A 21446-nucleotide genomic window follows, 5' to 3' on the forward strand; every position below is an offset into this window, starting at 1 on the left:
TCAAAAAATAATTCAATCAAAAACACTTTCAATTATTTTAAAATACATCATTCGCAACTTAAAAATCCTCTCCGCCGCCTTTAAAACATTTTTATTTTCTTCCCTTCCCTTCCCTGAACCCATTTTAATATACTCCCTCACTACTTCCGACCCCAAACAACACTCCTCCCTCCTCCTCCCTCCTCCTCCTCCTCCTCCTCCTCCTCCTCCCCCCCTCCCTCTCTCTCTCTCGCTCTCTGATGCACTGACCGTCTCACCGATCGTCTCGCTCGCCATGGCCGAGACATTCGCCAGACTCTCCGAGTCTGTCTACTCGGACGGCAAGCCTATCTCGTCCACTGATCTCCTACAGAGACTGCGCTCCTCCTCCGACTCGATCAGACCTGGACTCGAGAACCTTCTCCCGATTCTAAAACGCGGCGTTGAGGCCGACGGAGACGGCAAGCTAGGGCTCCAATTATGGACCGATTCGCAAATTCAAGCTGTGTATTCGATTGCCTACGCCGTCGCTTCCGCCTCTCGTTCTCTGTTGGGTACTGTGGCCTTCTTTTCATCTTCTTCTACGTGAAATTAGTTGCCTTTTGTTTGTTTTTTGAGTCTTGATGCTTTCTTGTTAATATAGAAGTAGACGATATTCGAAGTAGTTATTTCTATGTTGCAGCTACTTTTCTATGTATTTCTAGTATTTTTTATTTTATTTTATTTCTTATAAATCTTAAAGATTGCAATTTTGGAGCGTTAATGAAGTGTTTTGGTAATAAGTTTACTGAATCTTGTTGTGATTGCGTGTACAGTGGATCAAGCGGATGCTATAATAGTTGCCATTGTGCAACAGTCGTTGGAATTTGCGGTATGTTATTTGGAAAGATCAGAATTTAGCGCCGAAGATATGAGCATTCAGGTTAGTTAGTTCTTCTTCCCATATCAAGTTGCTATGGCTAGTTTAGTTTGAATGTTACTTTTGCGCGTTAATCATTTGAAAGGCAGCTGGTTTTATTTTTTGAGGGCTATGAATTATTCATGCACATTTTGCTATTATTCTCTAATATCAGCTTGTATGGTTATTGGTGCTACAAAACAGATTACTTGGTTTTCATATTTGTTAAATCAGCTAGTATGGTGGGGATCAAACTTTTTTTTCTAGTGCAGTGCATTATTGAATTAATTGTCTTTTCTTATTGGTTGGCGCATTTTATGAGTGGTGATATGTGTTTATGCACGCTTGGGGAGGGGGTGAACGGTGGCTCTAAATTTTCTTTATAATCCAACTTTTGTTTGGTTTTGCAGAATAATATGGCGCATCTTTTGGAGATGGCATTGATCGATGGAATGGATAAAACACCTGGCGCACTGCGACCTTGCTCTGTAGATAGCCTGGTGGACTTGTTGCCATCTGTTACCCATAATTCTTGTGGTAATGATCTTGACAACCACAATAAGTGTGGTCCTCAAGGTAAGAGCTTTGCTCATAAGAATTGATGTCTTCTAGTGTTATTGCATCATGGTTTACTTGATACTGATGAGATACTTTTAATGTGTCTGAGAAGGTGTCAATTGTTCAAGGGCAGAGAAACCAGTGGATCGTCTGTTTTTGTCTTTAGCTTCTGAGTGCATACAATCAGATAGGCAGACCACTGGGTTTGGTGGGCCTGCTTTCCACCAGGATTTCAACAAATTAGTTTTTCTATCTCAGCATTGGGCAGCTGTTCACGCAGGGTGCATTCGACGTTTGATTTTGCTCTGCAAGGGACTCATTGCGCTCCCAGATATGTTTGATGAGAAGAGTACTGGGACATACGTCTGTAAGAGGTTGTCTTTTAGTTTGAGGATCATAAAGTTACTTGGAAGTCTCACAAAGGACATCCCATATATTGAATATGATGCGTCATTGGTGCAAGCAGTTGCTTCTTTTGCTGATGCAGTGCCTGGGTTGTTTAGGCCTTGCTTCGAGTTTGTAAATAGCCACGTTGCAGTTGAGGGTAGTTTTGAGAGCCTCAGTCTTTTGCTATTGGAAGACTTTCTTGAACTTGTTCGCGTTACTTTCTGCAACAGCAGTGTTTTCCTGAATGTCCAAGTCTGTGTGGTAGCTTCCATGCTAGACAATTTAGATGCTTCTGTGTGGAGATATAACAAGGCTGCTGCTAACCTGAAGCCCCCACTAGCTTATTTTCCACGTATTGTTGTGTACATGTTGATGCTCATTCAAGACCTCAAGAGACAGGCTAGTCGGGCTGTCAATTGGAAGGAGTTAGACACAGAGCTTACTGGAAGTAGTGCCAATTTTATTGATTCTCCTTCGTGCCTTGTTCATTCTGAGAAAATTCCTTTACTCCAAAGGTACACATTTGAACATCTTGTGCAAATAATATTCCCTTCCTCAAAACAATGGATGGACGATCTGATGCATCTTATCTTTTTCCTTCATTCCGAGGGAGTAAAACTGAGACCAAAAGTGGAGAGGTCATATTCTAGCTGTGCAAAAACTACTTGCAGCTCTGAATTAGAAAATGTGGTTTGCCATGAAGATGAGGCCCTTTTCGGCGACCTTTTCTCTGAGAGTGTTCGTGGGTCTACAGACGGATATGATCAGCCATCAGTGGTTGCTAATTCTAGCTCCAGCCAGAGTAATATGCCAATGGAAGCTGCTATGGAACTGTTGAGCTTTGTTAAAGTGTGCATCTTCTCTCCTGAATGGCATCCGTCTGTTTTTGAAGATGGCTGTGCAAAGCTTAGCAGAGGCCATATTGATATTTTTCTGTCCTTACTCCACAGCCAGGGATATCCCGAGGATAGGACTCCTGAGTGCCATTCCCTTTCACGTGAAGAGAAAAAGATTGGGCATACCCATGAACTTTGTTTTGATTTGTTGCAAGACCTGGTCACCCGCCATGCATTATCTGATTCGATAGAAGAGGACTTGGTTGAGAAGATTTTGAATGTTGAGAATGATATTTTCGTTTACAATAATCAGACCCTTACCTTGCTAGCTCACACCCTTTTCAGTAGGGTGGGTTTGGCTGGTAGCGGCTTGAGAACCCAAATTTTCTGGGGGTTTGTAGATTTTGTTGTTGAGAAGACCAAAACTGTTTCTTTAAAATGCCCTACCTTGAAGGAACTTCTAGAGGCCCTTCCATCTGCTTTTCACATTGAGATTCTTCTTGTGGCATTTCACTTATCGTCCAAAGAGGAAAAGGTATCACAGGCGAACTTAATTTTTTCTGCTCTTCGAGCGATTGGTGCTCCAACTTTGGGTTTTAACAGTACGCATTTGTCTTGCTGGGCTTTACTGGTTTCAAGGTTAGTTTTAGTGCTTCGACATATGGTATTCTACCCACAGACATATCCTTCATCCTTGCTTGTACATCTGCGGTCCAAATTGAGGGAGGCTCCGTACACCAATGCACAGCTTGGGGTGAATGATCATTTGTCATCTTGGGTCTCAGTGATATTTAAGAATGTAATGAGTGCATCATTTGAAGAAGAGTCTGATATCAGTCCCTTGATTCATCAGCTGATTGATACATCTGCCTTCCCTGCTTTGCTGTCCATAGATTATGTGGATATTGACTCCTTATGCTTGAACTGGGATGAGATTTGTTCAACCATGTCCTTAATTCTGGGGTTGTGGAAAGGCAAACAGGCTGCAGTGGTGGAGGATCTTATTGTTGAAAGATACATTTTCATACTTTGTTGGGATTTTCCAACAATCGGTACTTCAAAGGACCATCAGGTTCTTTCAAGTAGCAATCCACAGAATCTTGACATTTCTGACATGGAAAATTTCATTTTCTTCAGCCATTCAATTCTAGGTCATCAGGCCGCTGTTGGTGCAAAAACTAATTCTGAAGTTATAGTTCAGCTGCTTCAGCTCTTACATACTGAACATATATCTGATCACACTGAGGAATTAGGCTGGGGTTTCTTGAGAAATGCAACGTGGCTGTCTTTGGCACTCTCCTTGCTTGATGTTGGGATCTGGAGGTATGGCATGAAGAATAAAGTCCCAGGAGTGAGTTCAAACTGGATAGAGAACACGTCTAAGGACAATGAGTATGTTGCTGTTGCTGAAGGGCTGATTGCCTCTTTAATGAATGCTGATCAAGTTTCAATATTGTTGAAGACATTTTCATCTTTGCTGAACAGTTACTTACTGGCTTATCAGAAAGCTTTTGTTGCTACCTTTGGTAATAGCCAGAAGGATGCTGATGGGTTTTCACCATTATTGCTTTTTAAGCATTCAGGATTTGACAAATGCCTTCAGGATGAGCTAGGAAAGACTGGCACTTATTCTTTCCGTCTGGAGTCTCTCATTGACCCTTTGGCAAAGTTTGATGTTATTATTGACAAAAGAGCTTCAGGAATTTTATGTAGGGCCTCCTGGGAATGGATGCTGCATGGTTTCCCATTGAATCTTCGGACTTCCAGTGGTTTCCTCTTTTCTTGCATTCTTAACATTAGAGGGATCGTTTCCATTCTGGTTGGTCTGCTTAAAATGAAAGATATGATAGGAAATGTCTGCTTGGAGACTGAAGTGCTCCATCAAATTCTTGATATGGTAGTGACAATCAAGTTTGATAGGATTTTTGAAAGCATTCATGGGAAATGCGAAACCATATATGACAGCTTGAGTGTAGGCTTGGGAGCAACAGATTTTGCCAATTTAATTCTATTAGAGCACCTAGAAGGATTTTTAAGGGAAATCAATGCCAGAGGAGTAAGTGACAGCAGTATCCATGAGTGCATAGTTACCAAAGCTATTGATACGATGGATAGCCTAAGAAAAGACCCTGTAAAAGTTGATTATTTTAAACTCTATCTTGGTATAGAAGATGTCCCTGAGCAGGTGAAGAAGCTATTTGGTGTGCAGCGTGGTGATCTACTGGTTCTAATTGACACTCTACACAATTGTGACTCTGAAACAGTTAACATAAAGGTTCTTAACTTTTTTGTTGCTCTGTTAACTGGTGAGCTGTTTCCTGGTCTTAAACAGAAGATCCAAAACAAATTTCTTGGCATGGACTTGGTTTTGCTTTCCAAATGGTTGGAGAAGAGGCTGTTAGGTTGTGTTACGGAAGCTTCAGGTGGAGTTAATAGTGCAAAAGGAAGTTCTGTCTCTCTCAGAGAGTCAACCATGAACTTTATTTTATGCATTGTATCCTCACCTTCTAATTTGAAATCAACAGAACTGCAGAGTCATATTTTTGAAGCTATTCTGGTTTCCCTTGAACCTGCATTTTTGCAATTTGATATTCATGTTGCCAAATCATTTTTCCAGTTCGTTGTTCAACTATCTAAGGGGGATGCTTCAGTGAGATTGCTTTTAAAGCGGACCATAATGCTGATGGAGAAGCTTGCTGGCAATGATTCCCTGCTACCAGGCCTGAAGTTTCTTTTTGGCTTTTTCGGGAGTGTCTTAAGCGATTGTGGGTCTGGCAAGAACACCCAGGAAAGGTCGTCTGGGAAGTCTCTGCCTGTAAATGCTCTTGGTGTGGGATCTATGGCTCCAAGGCCAGTAGGATCAAGGAAAAACTCCGAGGCATTGGTCCTTTCTTCTAATCAAGAAGGTGGTTCCATGGCTCTTGAATGTGACGCAACTTCTGTAGATGAGGATGAGGATGATGGAACTTCTGATGGTGAGGTGGCCAGCCTGGACAAGGATGATGAAGAGGATACTAACAGTGAAAGGGCCCTTGCTTCTAAAGTTTGCACATTTACTTCTAGTGGTAGCAATTTCATGGAACAACACTGGTACTTCTGTTATACATGTGATCTAACAGTGTCAAAGGGTTGTTGCTCTGTGTGTGCAAAAGTTTGTCATCGCGGTCATCGTGTTGTTTATTCTCGCTCTAGTCGTTTCTTTTGTGATTGTGGAGCTGGGGGTGTTAGAGGAAGCAACTGTCAGTGCTTAAAGCCACGCAAATTCACTGGAAGTAGTAACGCGCCAGTCCGTAGTGCTAGTAATTTCCAGGCTTTCTTACCCTTCACGGATGATGGAGAGCAGCTGCCTGAAAGTGATTCAGATTTTGATGAGGATACTAGTACTGATGTAGATAACTCTCTCAGACTATCCATCCCCAGGGAGCTTCAAGATGCGATCGCGCCATTACTTGAAGAACTTGACGTTGAAGGTCAGGTGCTTGAACTTTGCTCTTCATTGTTCGCATATATAACTTGTAAACGAGACTCCAACATGTCAAAAGATATTAAAATCACTCTTGGTAGAGACAAAATGCTTTCTTTTGGTGTTGATCTCTTGCAATTGAAGAAGGCATATAAAAGTGGGTCCTTAGACCTGAAGATAAAGGCCGACTATTCAAATGCCAAGGAACTTAAATCACATTTAGCTAGTGGGTCTCTTGTCAAATCCTTGCTCAGTGTCAGTCTTCGAGGGCGACTCGCTGTTGGAGAAGGTGATAAGGTTGCTATATTTGATGTTGAGCAGTTGATTGGACAGGCCACCATTGCACCAGTGACAGCAGACAAGACCAATGTTAAGCCTCTCTCTAAGAATGTTATTCGGTTTGAAATTGTGCATCTTACTTTCAATCCAGTGGTAGAGAATTATCTTGCAGTAGCAGGATATGAAGATTGCCAGGTCCTCACAGTGAATCCTCGTGGTGAAGTGACTGATCGTCTTGCCATTGAACTGGCACTGCAAGGTGCACATATTAGACGGGTTGACTGGGTTCCAGGTTCTCAGGTTCAGTTGATGGTCGTTACCAACAAATTTGTCAAAATATATGATCTATCTCAGGACAACATCAGTCCTATACACTACTTCACTCTGCCAGATGATGTGATTGTGGATGCAACACTTGTTGTGGCTTCTCAGGGAAGGATGTTTCTTATTGTTCTCTCAGAACATGGAAAGCTGTTCAGGCTAGAATTGTCAGTCGAAGGTAATATGGGGGCTACACCTTTGAAGGAAGTAATCCCGATACAGGATAAAGTAATAGACGTGAAGGGCTCATCGTTGTACTTTTCTTCAGCGTACAAATTACTTTTCCTATCTTATCAAGATGGCACTACCTTGTTAGGACGGCTAAGCCCCAATGCCTCATCTCTAAGTGAAATATCTACCATTTATGAGGAGGAACAAGATGGTAAACAGCGGTCTGCTGGACTTCATCGTTGGAAGGAATTGCTGGCTGGCAGTGGTTTATTTGTTTGCTTCTCAAGTATAAAATTGAACTCTGCCATTGCTGTATCAATTGGATCGCATGAGTTATTTGCACAAAACTTGCGACATGCAGTGGGTTCTACTTCACCTCTAGTTGGAGTCACTGCTTATAAGCCTTTATCCAAAGATAAGATTCACTGTCTTGTTTTACACGATGATGGTAGCCTTCAGATATACTCGCATACCCCAATGGGAGTTGATGCCGATGCTAGTGCAACAGCGGAGAAAGTGAAAAAATTGGGTTCCAGAATTCTCAGCAACAAGGCTTATGCTGGCACTAACCCAGAATTCCCACTTGACTTTTTCGAGAAAACAGTGTGCATAACAGCAGATGTGAAACTGGGTGGTGATGCCATCAGAAATGGTGATTCTGAAGGGGCTAAGCTGAGCTTGGCATCTGAGGATGGCTTTCTAGAAAGTCCAAGCCCTGCAGGATGTAAGGTAATTGTTGCTAAGATCTAGTGACCTGACACTCATGGCATGCTTTAGTTCTGATGTTTCGGTTTTCATCTCCTTTCTTCTATAGTTTATGGTTCTAACATTACTTCCTTTTTTCCCCTCAGATATCCGTCTTCAATTTGAACCCTGATATCATCATGGTTGGGCTTCGTGTGCATGTGGGTAATACATCAGCAAACCATATACCTTCTGATATAACTATTTTCCATAGGGCGATTAAATTAGATGAGGGCATGCGGTCTTGGTATGATATACCATTTACAGTTGCTGAGTCACTCCTTGCTGATGAAGAATTTACAATCTCTGTTGGACCCACATTTAATGGATCTGCTTTGCCTAGAATTGACTGTCTTGAAGTATATGGTAGAGCTAAAGATGAATTTGGCTGGAAAGAGAAAATGGATGCCATACTTGATATGGAAGCTCGTGTCCTTGGTTGTAATTCGTTGCTTTCAGGATCTGGGAAAAAACGCCGGTCAATGCAGTCTGCTCCTATGCAGGAGCAGGTCATAGCTGATGGTCTTAAGATTCTATCCAGGATTTACTCATTGTGTAGATCTCGTGGTTGCTCAAGAGTTGAGGAAATTAGTCCGGAGCTGAGCAAACTCAGGTGCAAGCAGTTATTGGAAAAAATATTTGAGAGTGATCGAGAGCCCTTGTTGCAGGCTGCTGCTTGCCATGTCTTGCAGGCTGTGTTCACCAAAAAGGACACTTACTATCAAGTATGTGAATTAGCAATTAATAAATTACCCACTGTTGATCTATGACAGTTAGCAATTCTATCAGCGTCCTTATTTATGCATGAGGAAATGAAGAAATTTGTTTATTAACTGACATCGTCTTCTTCAGGTTAAGGACACCATGCAGCTTCTTGGAGTGGTGAAATCAACCTCTGTACTCTCTTCAAGGCTTGGGGTTGGTGGTACTGCAGGGGCATGGATAATTGAAGAGTTTACAGCCCAGATGCGTGCTGTATCTAAGATTGCATTGCACCGGCGATCGAATCTGGCGACTTTCTTGGAGATACATGGTAGTTTCACATTATCCAGTGCACTGAATTGCTTACATTTTTAAGAATTCACTCTCTTGTGTTGAATGTAGTATATAAACCTTAAGCAGGAACCAGATCTTCATATAAATAACATAGGGTACATGTCCAATCAATATAGTTAATTGTTTAAGTTATTTACATCTGATTCATGGTAGGTTACTTTCCATAATATTTATTCAAGTGCTTGTTGAATCACTTCCTTTGTAGTTTCTCTTGTAAAGTTGATATGATTCTTGTACATTAATCATATGGATTGTTGAATTACTTTTATGTTATTTCTCCTGCAAAGTTTTGCTAAAATGTTATGTTGGAATTTTCGTGATGTTAGCTTGGTTAATTTTTGTACACCCAAACTTTGGGTGGTGTTACAAGTTTAAGTATAAGTTTCAGTTTGTTATCACGGGTTGCTGTATTCATCCTGCATCTGTCATTTATTTCATTTGCAATTAACGGATCTGTGATTCCTATCCCTCATCCAGGTTCTGAAGTTATTGATGGGCTTATTCAAGTTCTTTGGGGAATTTTGGACTTAGAGCAGCTTGACACACAAACAATGAACAACATTGTTATTTCTTCTGTAGAGCTCATTTATTGTTATGCTGAATGCCTGGCATTACATGGAAAGGATACAGGGGTACACTCTGTTGGACCTGCTGCTGTATTATTCAAAAAGCTTCTCTTTTTGTCCAATGAGGCTGTTCAAACATCAACAAGGTAGTAAATTCTTATTATTTATTTATTTATGTCTTCAACTTGATTTTAGCTTATTCTATTATTCACTTGGACTACCATTTCTGTTTCAGCTTGGCAATATCTTCAAGGTTGCTTCAGGTTCCATTTCCAAAGCAAACTATGTTGGCCACCGATGATGTTGCAGAAAATGCAGTATCTGCACCTGTGCATGCCGGCACAACTGGTGGAAATGCCCAAGTCACAACTGAAGAAGATTCAATCACTTCATCCGTTCAATACTGTTGTGATGGTTGCACCACTGTTCCTATACTCAGAAGGCGATGGCATTGTACTATTTGTCCTGATTTTGATCTGTGTGAGGCATGCTATGAAGTACTGGATGCAGATCGTCTCCCTCTACCGCACTCCAGAGATCATCCTATGACAGCAATACCCATTGAAGTGGAATCATTAGGCAGAGATGGCAATGAGTTTCACTTCACACCAGATGATGTAAGTGATTCAAGCATATTGCCAACATCTGCAGATGCCAGGACTCAGAATTCTGCCCCATCAATTCATGTCCTGGAACCCAATGAGTCTGGGGAGTTTTCTGCTTCAGTGAATGACTCTGTTTCAATTTCTGCTTCGAAACGGGCTTTAAATTCCTTACTTCTGTTTGAGCTTCTTGAACAATTAAAAGGGTGGATGCAATCGATGTCGGGGGTCCAGGCAATCCCTGTTATGCAGCTCTTCTACAGATTATCATCTGCTGTTGGTGGGCCTTTCATAGACATCTCGAAGCCTGAAAGCTTAGATTTGGAGAAATTGATTAGATGGTTTCTGGATGAGCTTAATCTGAACCAACCTTTTGTTGCCAAATCCCGCTCTACATTTGGGGAAGTTGCAATACTTGTTTTCATGTTCTTTACGTTGATGTTACGAAACTGGCACCAGCCTGGCAGTGATGGTTCTACACCAAAACCTAGTGGGACAACAGATACACATGATAAAAGCATCATCCAGATTTCGCCCTCCACCTTGGTCACTGCTTCATCTTCCTTGGATGATCAAGAGAAAAATGACTTTGCATCCCAGCTGCCCCGAGCATGCAATTCTCTTAGGCAACAATCTGTTGTCAATTACCTGATGGAGATACTACAACAGCTGGTGCATGTTTTTAAGTCCCCTTCTGTTAGTTATGAAAATGCAGGACCTGGTTCTGGATGTAGTGCTCTATTAACAGTTCGAAGGGATGTAGCAGCTGGCAATTTTTCTCCTTTCTTTTCAGACTCATATGCAAAAGCCCACCGTACAGATATCTTTGCGGACTACCATAGATTGTTGTTGGAGAATACTTTCCGGCTGGTGTACACCTTGGTTAGACCTGAAAAGCAAGACAAGACTGGGGAGAAAGAGAAGGTTTCAAAGATCTCTTCTGGCAAGGATCTGAAGCTAGATGGATATCAAGATGTTCTCTGCGGTTACATTAACAATCCTCACACAACTTTTGTGAGAAGATATGCAAGGAGGCTTTTCCTCCATCTCTGTGGAAGCAAAACTCACTATTACACTGTGCGAGACTCCTGGCAATTCTCAAGTGAGATGAAAAAACTTTTCAAGCATGTAAACAAGTCGGGTGGGTTTCAAAGTCATTTGTCATATGAGAGAAGTGTTAAGATAGTTAAGTGCCTCTCTACTATGGCTGAAGTAGCTGCAGCACGACCTCGGAACTGGCAGAAGTACTGTTTGAAACATTCAGATTTCCTACCATTCTTGATTAATGGAGTGTTCTATCTTGGAGAAGAGTCAGTTATTCAGATTTTGAAGCTGTTGAATCTTTCCTTTTACACAGGAAAGGAGATTGGTCATTCGTTAAAGAAAACTGATGCTGTGGATTCAGGTATGAATTCAAACAAATCAGGGACACAATCTCATGATCCCAAAAAGAAGAAGAAAGGTGAAGAAGGAACGGAATCTGGTTCGGAAAAGTCCTATGTGGATGTGGAGTCTCTGATAAATATCTTCACTGACAGGGGTGGAGATGTCTTGAAGCAATTCATTGATTGCTTTTTGCTTGAATGGAATTCTAGTTCTGTGCGTGCAGAGGCCAAGTGTGTTCTTTATGGTGTGTGGCATCATGCTAAGTCATCATTCAAGGAAACTTTGGTAGTGACTCTCTTGGAGAAAGTAAAATGTCTACCAATGTATGGTCAAAATATAGTTGAGTATACTGAACTTATCACATGGTTGCTGGGTAAAGCTCCGGATGACAGCTCAAAGCAACAGAGCAGTGAGCTTGTGGATCGATGCTTAACCCCTGATGTAGTCAAATGCATCTTTGAGACACTTCATTCACAAAATGAGCTTTTAGCTAATCATCCAAATTCCCGCATATACAACACTTTAAGTGGATTAGTCGAATTTGATGGGTACTATCTTGAGAGTGAGCCTTGTGTTGCCTGCAGTTCTCCAGAGGTGCCATACAGCAGGATGAAGCTAGAAAGTCTGAAATCTGAAACAAAGTTCACTGACAATCGCATCATAGTGAAATGCACTGGGAGTTACACCATCCAGACAGTGACCATGAACGTTCATGATGCGCGGAAGTCTAAATCAGTGAAAGTTTTGAACCTGTATTACAACAACCGACCTGTGGCTGACTTGTCAGAGTTGAAAAATAATTGGTCTCTTTGGAAACGTGCCAAGAGTTGCCATCTTACTTTCAATCAGACTGAACTGAAAGTGGACTTTCCCATTCCAATAACAGCTTGTAACTTCATGATTGAGCTGGATTCCTTCTATGAAAATCTCCAGGCTTTGTCTCTTGAACCATTGCAATGCCCACGTTGCAGTCGACCTGTCACTGATAAGCATGGTATATGTGGCAATTGCCATGAGAATGCTTATCAGTGCAGGCAATGCCGCAACATTAATTATGAAAATCTGGACTCCTTTCTATGCAACGAGTGTGGCTATAGTAAATATGGTAGATTTGAGTTCAACTTCATGGCAAAGCCAAGTTTTGCATTTGATGACATGGAGAATGATGAAGATATGAAGAGAGGGTTGGCTGCTATAGAAACTGAATCAGAAAATGCTCATAGGAAATATCAGCAACTTCTAGGATTCAAGAAGCCCCTGCTTAAGATTGTGTCGAGTGTCGGTGAGATTGAAATAGACTCGCAACAGAAGGATTCGGTGCAGCAAATGATGGTCTCCTTACCTGGGCCTGTATGTAAGATTAATCGTAAAATAGCTCTTCTTGGTGTCCTGTATGGTGAGAAGTGCAAAGTAGCTTTTGATTCTGTCAGCAAAAGTGTCCAGACACTGCAAGGGTTACGCCGGGTTTTGATGAATTATTTGCACCAGAAACAGTCTGTTAACAGAGTGGCTGCTTCCAGATTTGTGGTTTCCAGGTCTCCAAATAATTGCTATGGCTGTGCTTCTACATTTGCGACACAGTGTCTTGAAATCCTACAGGTCCTATCAAAGCATCCAAATTCCAAGAAACAACTTGTTGCTGCTGGCATTTTAACGGAACTATTTGAAAATAACATTCATCAAGGTCCTAAAACAGCTCGTGTCCAAGCTAGGGCCGTTCTTTGTGCATTCTCTGAGGGTGATATAAATGCAGTGACCGAGTTGAACAGCTTAATTCAGAAAAAGGTTACGTACTGCCTTGAACATCATCGCTCCATGGACGTTGCTCTGGCCACTCGTGAAGAGTTGTCATTGCTGTCGGAAGTATGTTCTCTCACTGATGAATTTTGGGAATCAAGATTGCGTGTGGTTTTTCAGCTGCTATTTTCTTCTATCAAATTGGGTGCTAAGCATCCTGCCATTTCTGAGCATGTCATTCTTCCTTGTCTGAGGGTTATATCTCAGGCATGTACTCCTCCAAAACCTGATGTACCAGATAAAGAGCCTAATACAGGAAAAGCTAACACTGGTTTGCAGATCAAGGACGAAAGTAATTCAAGTATGTCTGGATCTTTGGGCGGACATAGTGGTGGTACCAAGTCAGCAGAACCACTAGATAAGAACTGGGATACATCTCAGAAGACTCAGGACATTCAATTATTAAGCTATGCGGAGTGGGAGAAGGGAGCATCATATCTTGATTTTGTTAGAAGGCAGTACAAAGTGTCCCTGTCTGTTAAAGGTGGTAGCCAGAAGGCTCGACCTCAGAGACAAGAATTCCTGGCTCTTAAATATGCACTCAGGTGGAAGAGGCGTACTGGTAAGACAGCTAAGAATGACTTGTCAGCATTTGAGCTGGGGTCTTGGGTTACGGAACTTGCTCTTAGTGCTTGCTCTCAATCTATAAGGTCAGAGATGTGCATGTTGATAACTCTGCTCTGTGATCAGAGTACATCAAGACGATTTCGGTTATTGAACTTATTAGTGTCCTTGCTACCAGCAACTCTTTCTGCTGGTGAAAGTGCTGCGGAATATTTTGACTGTCTGTTCAAGATGATAGATTCAGAAGAGGCTCGCCTGTTTTTGACTGTGCGTGGATGTCTTGGAACAATTTGTAAACTAATTACTCAAGAAGTAGGCAATGTTGAATCTCTAGAAAGGAGCATGCGTATTGACATTTCTCAAGGATTCATACTTCACAAGCTTATAGAGCTGCTGGATAAATTTTTGCAGGTTCCGAATATTCGATCCAGGTATGACTGGTTTCTTTACTAATTTCAAATTTTGTGCTTAACTGATTCCATTTTTTTCAAACAACTTTCGTGCTTAACAAATTTTGTTTGTATTAACGTCAGATTCATGCGAGACAATTTGCTGTCGGAAGTTCTTGAGGCTCTTATTGTTATTCGCGGCTTGGTAGTGCAGAAGACAAAGTTAATTAGTGATTGCAATCGGCTTCTAAATGACCTTTTAGATAGCCTTCTGCTTGAAAGCAGCGAAAATAAAAGGCAGTTCATTAGAGCCTGCGTCTGTGGTTTGCAAAACCATGGGGAGGAGAGAAAGGGACGAACTTGTCTGGTATGGATGATAAACCAACACTCGGATTTTCTCTGCTTTGTAAATGATGCTTTTAGACTGGTTTATCAAAATAACTCATCAAAGTTATAATATACTGATACCTAATTATACTTTTGTAGTAGGTAAAATTTTTGCTGTCTAGATAAAAGTCAATATTTCTTGGGTTCTTTATAGTTTGTACAAGGCTCACCTTCTCATAATTGCATGCGTTCTTCGCTTTCTTTTTTGTTGTGTTTCTGTATATGTAAGCATGGGGTTCGTTTGTTTTGCTTTCACTGACTTAGGTGCCAGCACTAACATTCAACTATATGAACAGTTTATCCTGGAGCAGCTCTGCAATCTGATATGCCCATCAAAACCAGAGCCAGTGTATCTGCTGGTTCTTAACAAAGCACATACACAAGAAGAGTTCATCAGGGGATCTATGACAAAGAATCCCTATTCTAGCTCTGAGATTGGTCCTCTGATGCGTGATGTCAAGAACAAAATTTGCCATCAGTTGGATCTGCTAGGTCTTGTTGAAGATGACTATGGGATGGAATTACTAGTTGCTGGGAACATCATCTCTCTTGATTTGAGCATAGCTCAAGTCTATGAGCAAGTCTGGAAGAAGTCAAGTCAATCTTCGAATTCCATGGCCAATACGACATTGTTATCGCCTAATGCTGTCCCATCAGCTAGAGACTCTCCGCCTATGACAGTGACCTATCGGCTTCAGGTTTGTTATAGCTGTGTATTTTCCCATGTACAAGTCTGCATACTGATAAGGATTTTCTTCTAAATGACAAAGGAGTCGCCTTTTCTCCATTTCTGTACCAATATATGATATATAGGCTGTTTGGTCACACTTCCATTCAAATTGCATAAATGAAGTTCAAACAAAACTGACATTTAAATTCCATAGAAAAACGAAGTTATTTCTCTATCAAATCATGTATAATCTCTAACAGATCATGTAAAGCATAGATTTAAGATGTTATGCTTCACCCAATCATTTTAAATTCATTTTGTGTTAAATTTTGAATCCATCTATGAATTTTGCTAAAATCTAAAGATAGGTACTCATTATAATCTTTCAGCCAACTTAAGCTTGATATTGAAACTAATATCATATTTCAAAATCATTCATCCAAATGCAACCTGACATCATTTTTTCCCAATGGATCAATACGTCACGTTTTCTATTATTTTTGGTCTTGCGACTCTTACCTTGATATTCTTTGGATCATAACTATTCTCTTTTGGGGTACAATTTCCAGGGCTTAGATGGTGAAGCAACTGAGCCTATGATTAAAGAATTGGAAGAAGATAGAGAGGAGTCACAAGATCCAGAGGTTGAGTTTGCCATTGCAGGTGCTGTTCGTGAGTATGGTGGGCTGGAAATTATATTGAGCATGATCCAGGTGCATTTCCTATTTCATTATTCCTACTTGACATTTGAAGTGAAACCTTTTGCTACATATTGTTGAAATAACTGACTTTTAATATGATTTACAGCGTCTGCGAGATGATTTCAAGTCCAACCAAGAGCAGTTGGTAGCTGTTCTAAATCTCCTCATGCATTGTTGTAAAATAAGAGAGAACAGGCGAGCTTTGCTGAGGTTAGGGGCTTTAGGTCTACTCCTTGAAACGGCGAGACGTGCCTTTTCTGTTGATGCCATGGAGCCAGCTGAAGGCATACTTCTCATTGTTGAGAGTCTGACTCTGGAAGCTAATGAAAGTGATAACATTAGCATCACACAAAGTGCTCTTACTGTCACTAGTGAAGAGACGGGTGAACAGGCCAAGAAAATAGTCCTCATGTTTCTGGAGAGATTATCTCATCCTTTGGGTCTTAAGAAATCGAACAAACAGCAGAGGAACAATGAGATGGTTGCAAGAATCTTGCCTTACTTGACATATGGTGAACCTGCTGCAATGGAAGCGCTTATCCAGCACTTCAGCCCACCCTTGCAGGACTGGAGGGATTACGACCGGCTGGAAAGAGAACATGAAGATGACCCAAAAGATGAAAGCATCGCCCAGCAAGCTGCCAAGCAGAGGTTCACGCTGGAAAATTTTGTAAGGGTATCTGAGTCTCTTAAAACAAGTTCCTGCGGTGACAGATTGAAAGACATTATTCTTGAGAGGGGTATTACTGGCGTTGCAGTTAGACATCTGAGTGATAGTTTTTCAGTTGCAGGACAGGCTGGCTTTAAATCTAGTGCAGAATGGGCAACAGGCTTAAAACTGCCATCTGTCCCACTGATATTGTCTATGCTGAGAGGCTTGTCAACAGGACATTTGGCCACTCAAAAGTGTATTGATGAGGGGGGAATTTTACCTTTGCTTCATGCTTTGGAAGGGGTCCCGGGGGAAAACGAGATAGGTGCTAGGGCTGAAAACTTATTGGACACCCTTTCAAATAAGGAGGGAAAAGGAGATGGCTTTTTGGAGGAGAAGGTGCGGAGGTTGAGACATGCCACTAGGGATGAAATGAGGCGTAGAGCTCTAAGGAAAAGAGAGGAATTGCTTCAGGTAATTCATTGAGCATTTTTTAATAGTTATTGAAAATTCTTTTTATAGTTTATTTATGAATTATATGAAAGCAGGTGCTGACTGAAGTAGATTGTTATCAGGTTACAGAATTTGATATGGAAAATGAGGGTAGAAAATAGCTATTCTCGACTTAAAACAGGAGTTTAGTTTTCCTTAGGGTCAGCGAGTGAAAGCAATACGATTCTCATGGTAAATTAGGATAGAATTTAGTCCTTGATGTATTTATTTTCTTATTTGACGTTCGTGTAATTAGTATTGAGAAAATGAGTAGAACTAATTACTAGCGGTGAAACTGATGGTTCCTTTCATATCCAAATACTCAGGGTCTTGGAATGCGACAAGAGCTAGCTTCAGACGGTGGTGAGCGTATTGTTGTTTCACGACCATTACTTGAAGGTTTAGAAGACGTGGAGGAAGAGGAGGAGGATGGCTTAGCATGCATGGTTTGCCGAGAGGGTTACAGTTTGAGGCCCACTGACCTACTTGGTGTTTACTCTTACAGCAAGCGAGTGAATTTAGGTGCAGGGACTTCTGGAAGCGCACGTGGGGAGTGTGTTTATACAACTGTTAGTTATTTCAACATTATTCATTTCCAGTGCCATCAGGAAGCCAAGAGAGCAGATGCTGCTCTGAAAAATCCAAAGAAAGAGTGGGAAGGAGCAACTCTTAGAAACAATGAATCTCTTTGCAATTCTTTGTTTCCTGTGAGAGGTCCATCTGTTCCTTTACCTCAGTATATTCGCTATGTTGACCAGTTCTGGGACAACCTCAATGCTCTTGGGCGTGCTGATGGGAGCCGTCTTCGGCTGTTGACTTATGACATTGTTCTGGTACAGTATTTTCCTTCACTTTTTTCTGTCTTGTTATTTAACCTTTCTGTTGTATATTATCTTGAATGTGGACCTTATATTTATGAATGTTTTGTTATGTAGATGCTAGCTCGTTTTGCGACCGGGGCATCATTTAGTGCAGAAAGCAGAGGGGGCGGAAGGGAAAGCAACTCCAGATTTCTTCCTTTCATGATCCAAATGGCACGTCACCTTCTTGATCAGGGAAGCCCATCTCAACGTAATACAATAGCCAAGTCTCTGAAAGCATATTTGTCATCGTCTGCATCAGATTCTAGGCCTTCCACTCCTGAGAAACAACCGTCTATGGGTTCTGAAGAAACTGTCCAGTTTATGATGGTGAATTCACTTCTTTCGGAATCTCATGAATCTTGGTTGCAACACCGCTGTGCCTTCTTGCAGCGTGGAATATACCATGCCTACATGCAGCACACTCATGGCCGGTCAGCTGGTCGCACATCATCCAGTTCATCTCCTATAGTCAAGATAGAGTCTGGTGATACAAGCCAAAGTCCTAGTGCAGAGATCGGGGGTGCTGATGAGCTTTTGTCCGTCATTCGACCAATGCTTGTCTACACTGGCTTGATTGAGCAGCTCCAACGTTTCTTCAAGGTCAAAAAACCAGCAAATGCGGCACCCACCCAAGCAGAAGGTACATCAAAAGTATCCAAAGGGGACGACAGTGGAAGCTTGGAAGCTTGGGAGGTAGTGATGAAAGAGCGGCTTTTGAACGTGAACGAGATGGTGGATTTATCAAAAGAAATGCTGTCGTGGCTTGACGAGATGAGTTCCGCAAGCGATTTGCAGGAGGCGTTTGACATAATTGGTGTATTAGCTGATGTGCTGTCTGGTGGCATTACCAACTGCGAGGACTTTGTACGTGCAGCAATCGATGCGGGGAGAGGCTGAGAGTTGGGTTAAACTACCGGCGTCATATGCGTTGCTGTCGTAGTATCTGCCGGGCTTTCTTTTAATTTAGGCGATAGTGATGATTGTAAAATTACATACCCCATGAAAAATGGGGTTCAGAATCTTGAGACTACGTACATATCTCTGTATCTTCTGTGTGTTGTGCGCATATGGCTTCTTGGTAGTAAAATTTTTTTTTTTCTCCCTAAAATCTGCAATTTTGATAAATTTATGTGTTTCGCCCTACGAGTCTACTGCGACAATTTTGACAATTTTACTTTTAAGTGTAAGCTTCTCTTCAAATTCGAGTTTTGTGTGGGAAGTTGCTTGCAGATCGGTTTAACTCACATCAATCTATAGACTCGTTTGGAAGTGCCTTCAAAATGACTGATGTTGTTTTTGGTGAAATTGATTTTAGAGTTAGGACCCCCAAAATAACCAGATGTGCTTCTCGCAAAGTGTTTTTTCAAGATCCACTTAATTTTTTTTACTAAAAATTGGGTTAAAAAACATTTTCACCAAAAGTGTTTTCAATCATTTTAAAAGCATTTTCAAACACATCTGCAATTATTACGGGACTTAGCTATGAAAGTGAGGAGATTAGGAGAGATGCCGAACTCATTTCAATAGGAAATTCTTGATAAGTATGTATGTATTGAACCCGTAGAGAAAAAAAGTGTTTAATGCAAAAGAAGGAACCCTCTCTCCGAGGTGTTTAATACATGATACACCAGGCAAACCAAATGTGGTTCTCTTTTTTTACGGCCACCAACAGAAAGGGGCCGAAAGAACCCTAAAGTTACGATGCCCTAATTCATTGCATCGTAGTCGTCCAGCTTGTCATTGTACTGCAGCACCTTTCTCCTAATCTTCGATGAATCCACCCATGTAATGAAATCTTCCATATTCCTTGTCACCAGGAACGCTGGGTCAGTAACAGTTTCTGGACCGACACGGATGTGTCCTTGCTCGATGTATGTGACAGCTTCTTTCAGGTGTTCAGCAAACTTCAATCGAACCAAAACAGTTGAAAGCCTCCGTCTGAAAACATAGACATGGTAAGCCATCATCACTCGTGATAGTGTCAAATAAACTAGTGACACTAGCAATTACTAAGGCAGAACGTCTTCTAACTTTTGTTGCAAACCTTTCTGTCAATAGTTTCATAAGAATTCATCGAGCGTGAGTAAGGAGAAGATTACCTGCAAAGGGATGACACCGACAAGCGTTCACACAACGCCAAGCTTTGCTTGGATGGTATCACACCGATATTGTACCTGTCGTCAACATAAACTCTTTAAGTATAGAGCACGTAAGATGATGCTAAAACAGACATAAACCTATTGAGTTCAGATCATACAATATCCAAGTCATCTACAACCGGAACCTCTTTGAATAGATCCCGAACACTTCTCTCTTTATGTCACACAATAACGAACACAATTCGGGGGTAAAGGCTCAATTTCGATACACCCATACATCCCAAACACTTCTCTCTTTATGTCAACACAATAACGACCAAACTTGAGGGGTTAAACTTTCTAAATTTCGACTCGATCACTACTTTGTTTTTCGATAACCCATAGTGTAACACATAATGTCCATAAGAAACACTCCTTAGGACCTAATTGACCAAAATTTGGCAACTTTTTATGGGTTTCTTATGCAGCTTTGAAATATTAATACTTTCAACTGACATATCAATTCAACCAATGCAGCACCAGAAGCACACAAAAAATAAGACTCACAGTTTTTCCAAGAGCATATCGGTCATTTCGATCCGATACGGATCGTTCGGGTTCAACTGCTTCAATATGTGCACCAGCTTGTGCACCATCCGGCACAAACCCGAGTACCTATTTTCCAATTTTCCAATTTTTTTTCAAATTTTTAATTGGAAAGAAACAAAACCCAGTTCATCGGAAGATTAATCGACTGATAAAACCTGAAAGAAATTAAGGAAAAAAAAATGAAATCCTACTTTTTGTAGTCGTCGCGACCGGTGACATGGTAGCGCTGCAGAACCTGAGTTTCTCTGTGACCTGCTTCTCTTTTCCAGTCCAAGAAGTTAACTTTCTTCAGCAGCTTCTTCTCATGAAACTTGAGCACCCTCATGCTTCCTTCTCCGCAGAGAGAGAGAGAGAGAGAGAGAGAGAGAGAGACGAAAGAGCTAAAACCCTAGCTGGAGTAACAAAGGGGATAAAGTGTTGCAAAACCCTGGATTGGGACGAGAATTTCAATCTTAATTACCAGGCAAGCCCATTTGAATATTTGGATCGGGCCTTAAAGCCCAAACAGCTCAAGCCCTTTTACATTTATGCTATATTATTCAACAACGTTTGCCTATGGAACTCAGTAATGTTATTTTACTGCACTTGTAAAAGATCACGCAAAAACTCAACAATTACGTAATTCACAGTTTTTAATTGATTTTTGATGAAGATATAGTCATACGAGTATTAAAAATAGCGAGTCTTAACAAAACACTTCTGGTACTGTTCACTTTTAACGTTAAGGACATTTTAACTCTAAAAAGTCACTCATGGTATTATTCACTTACAACATTTTTTTTTATCATTTTGGTTAAAACTCAAAGTTTTTAAGCGTTTTTCATTATTTTTTCTTTAAAAATAAAAATAAAAAGTGCATGTGGTCCAATATCCTAATGGATAAGGTGTTGAGTTTTCACTCAGATGTTCCGGGTTCAAAACACTTCATCTCCTAAATTGTTGTAATAGTTTCATATCATTCAACTCTTTTTAATAAGAATAACATTTTTTTTTTTTAA

At 41.0% G+C, this 21446-nt stretch overlaps 2 protein-coding genes across 2 annotated transcripts; one reads left to right on the forward strand and one right to left on the reverse strand.

Moving 5' to 3' along the window:
- The first annotated feature begins 193 nt into the window (after nt 1-193).
- LOC137739076 (auxin transport protein BIG-like) lies at nt 194-18940 on the forward strand. Its single transcript, XM_068478560.1, has 14 exons — nt 194-533; nt 795-901; nt 1288-1453; nt 1548-7621; nt 7744-8361; nt 8489-8669; nt 9170-9404; nt 9494-14038; nt 14141-14363; nt 14680-15081; nt 15623-15766; nt 15861-16880; nt 17225-17731; nt 17834-18940. The coding sequence occupies exons 1-14, from the start codon at nt 275-277 to the stop codon at nt 18656-18658; spliced, it is 15306 nt and encodes a 5101-aa protein (XP_068334661.1). The 5' UTR covers nt 194-274; the 3' UTR covers nt 18659-18940.
- Nucleotides 18941-19258: 318 nt separating this feature from the next.
- Nucleotides 19259-20833, reverse strand: LOC137739974 (uncharacterized). Its single transcript, XM_068479744.1, has 4 exons — nt 20640-20833; nt 20407-20514; nt 19861-19935; nt 19259-19699 (listed from the first exon to the last, which is right to left on the reverse strand). The coding sequence occupies exons 1-4, from the start codon at nt 20771-20773 to the stop codon at nt 19468-19470; spliced, it is 549 nt and encodes a 182-aa protein (XP_068335845.1). The 5' UTR covers nt 20774-20833; the 3' UTR covers nt 19259-19467.
- Nucleotides 20834-21446: the final 613 nt, after the last annotated feature.

This window comes from Pyrus communis, chromosome 7 (genome assembly GCF_963583255.1).
Source record: "Pyrus communis chromosome 7, drPyrComm1.1, whole genome shotgun sequence".
Classification (NCBI taxonomy): Eukaryota; Viridiplantae; Streptophyta; class Magnoliopsida; order Rosales; family Rosaceae; genus Pyrus; species Pyrus communis.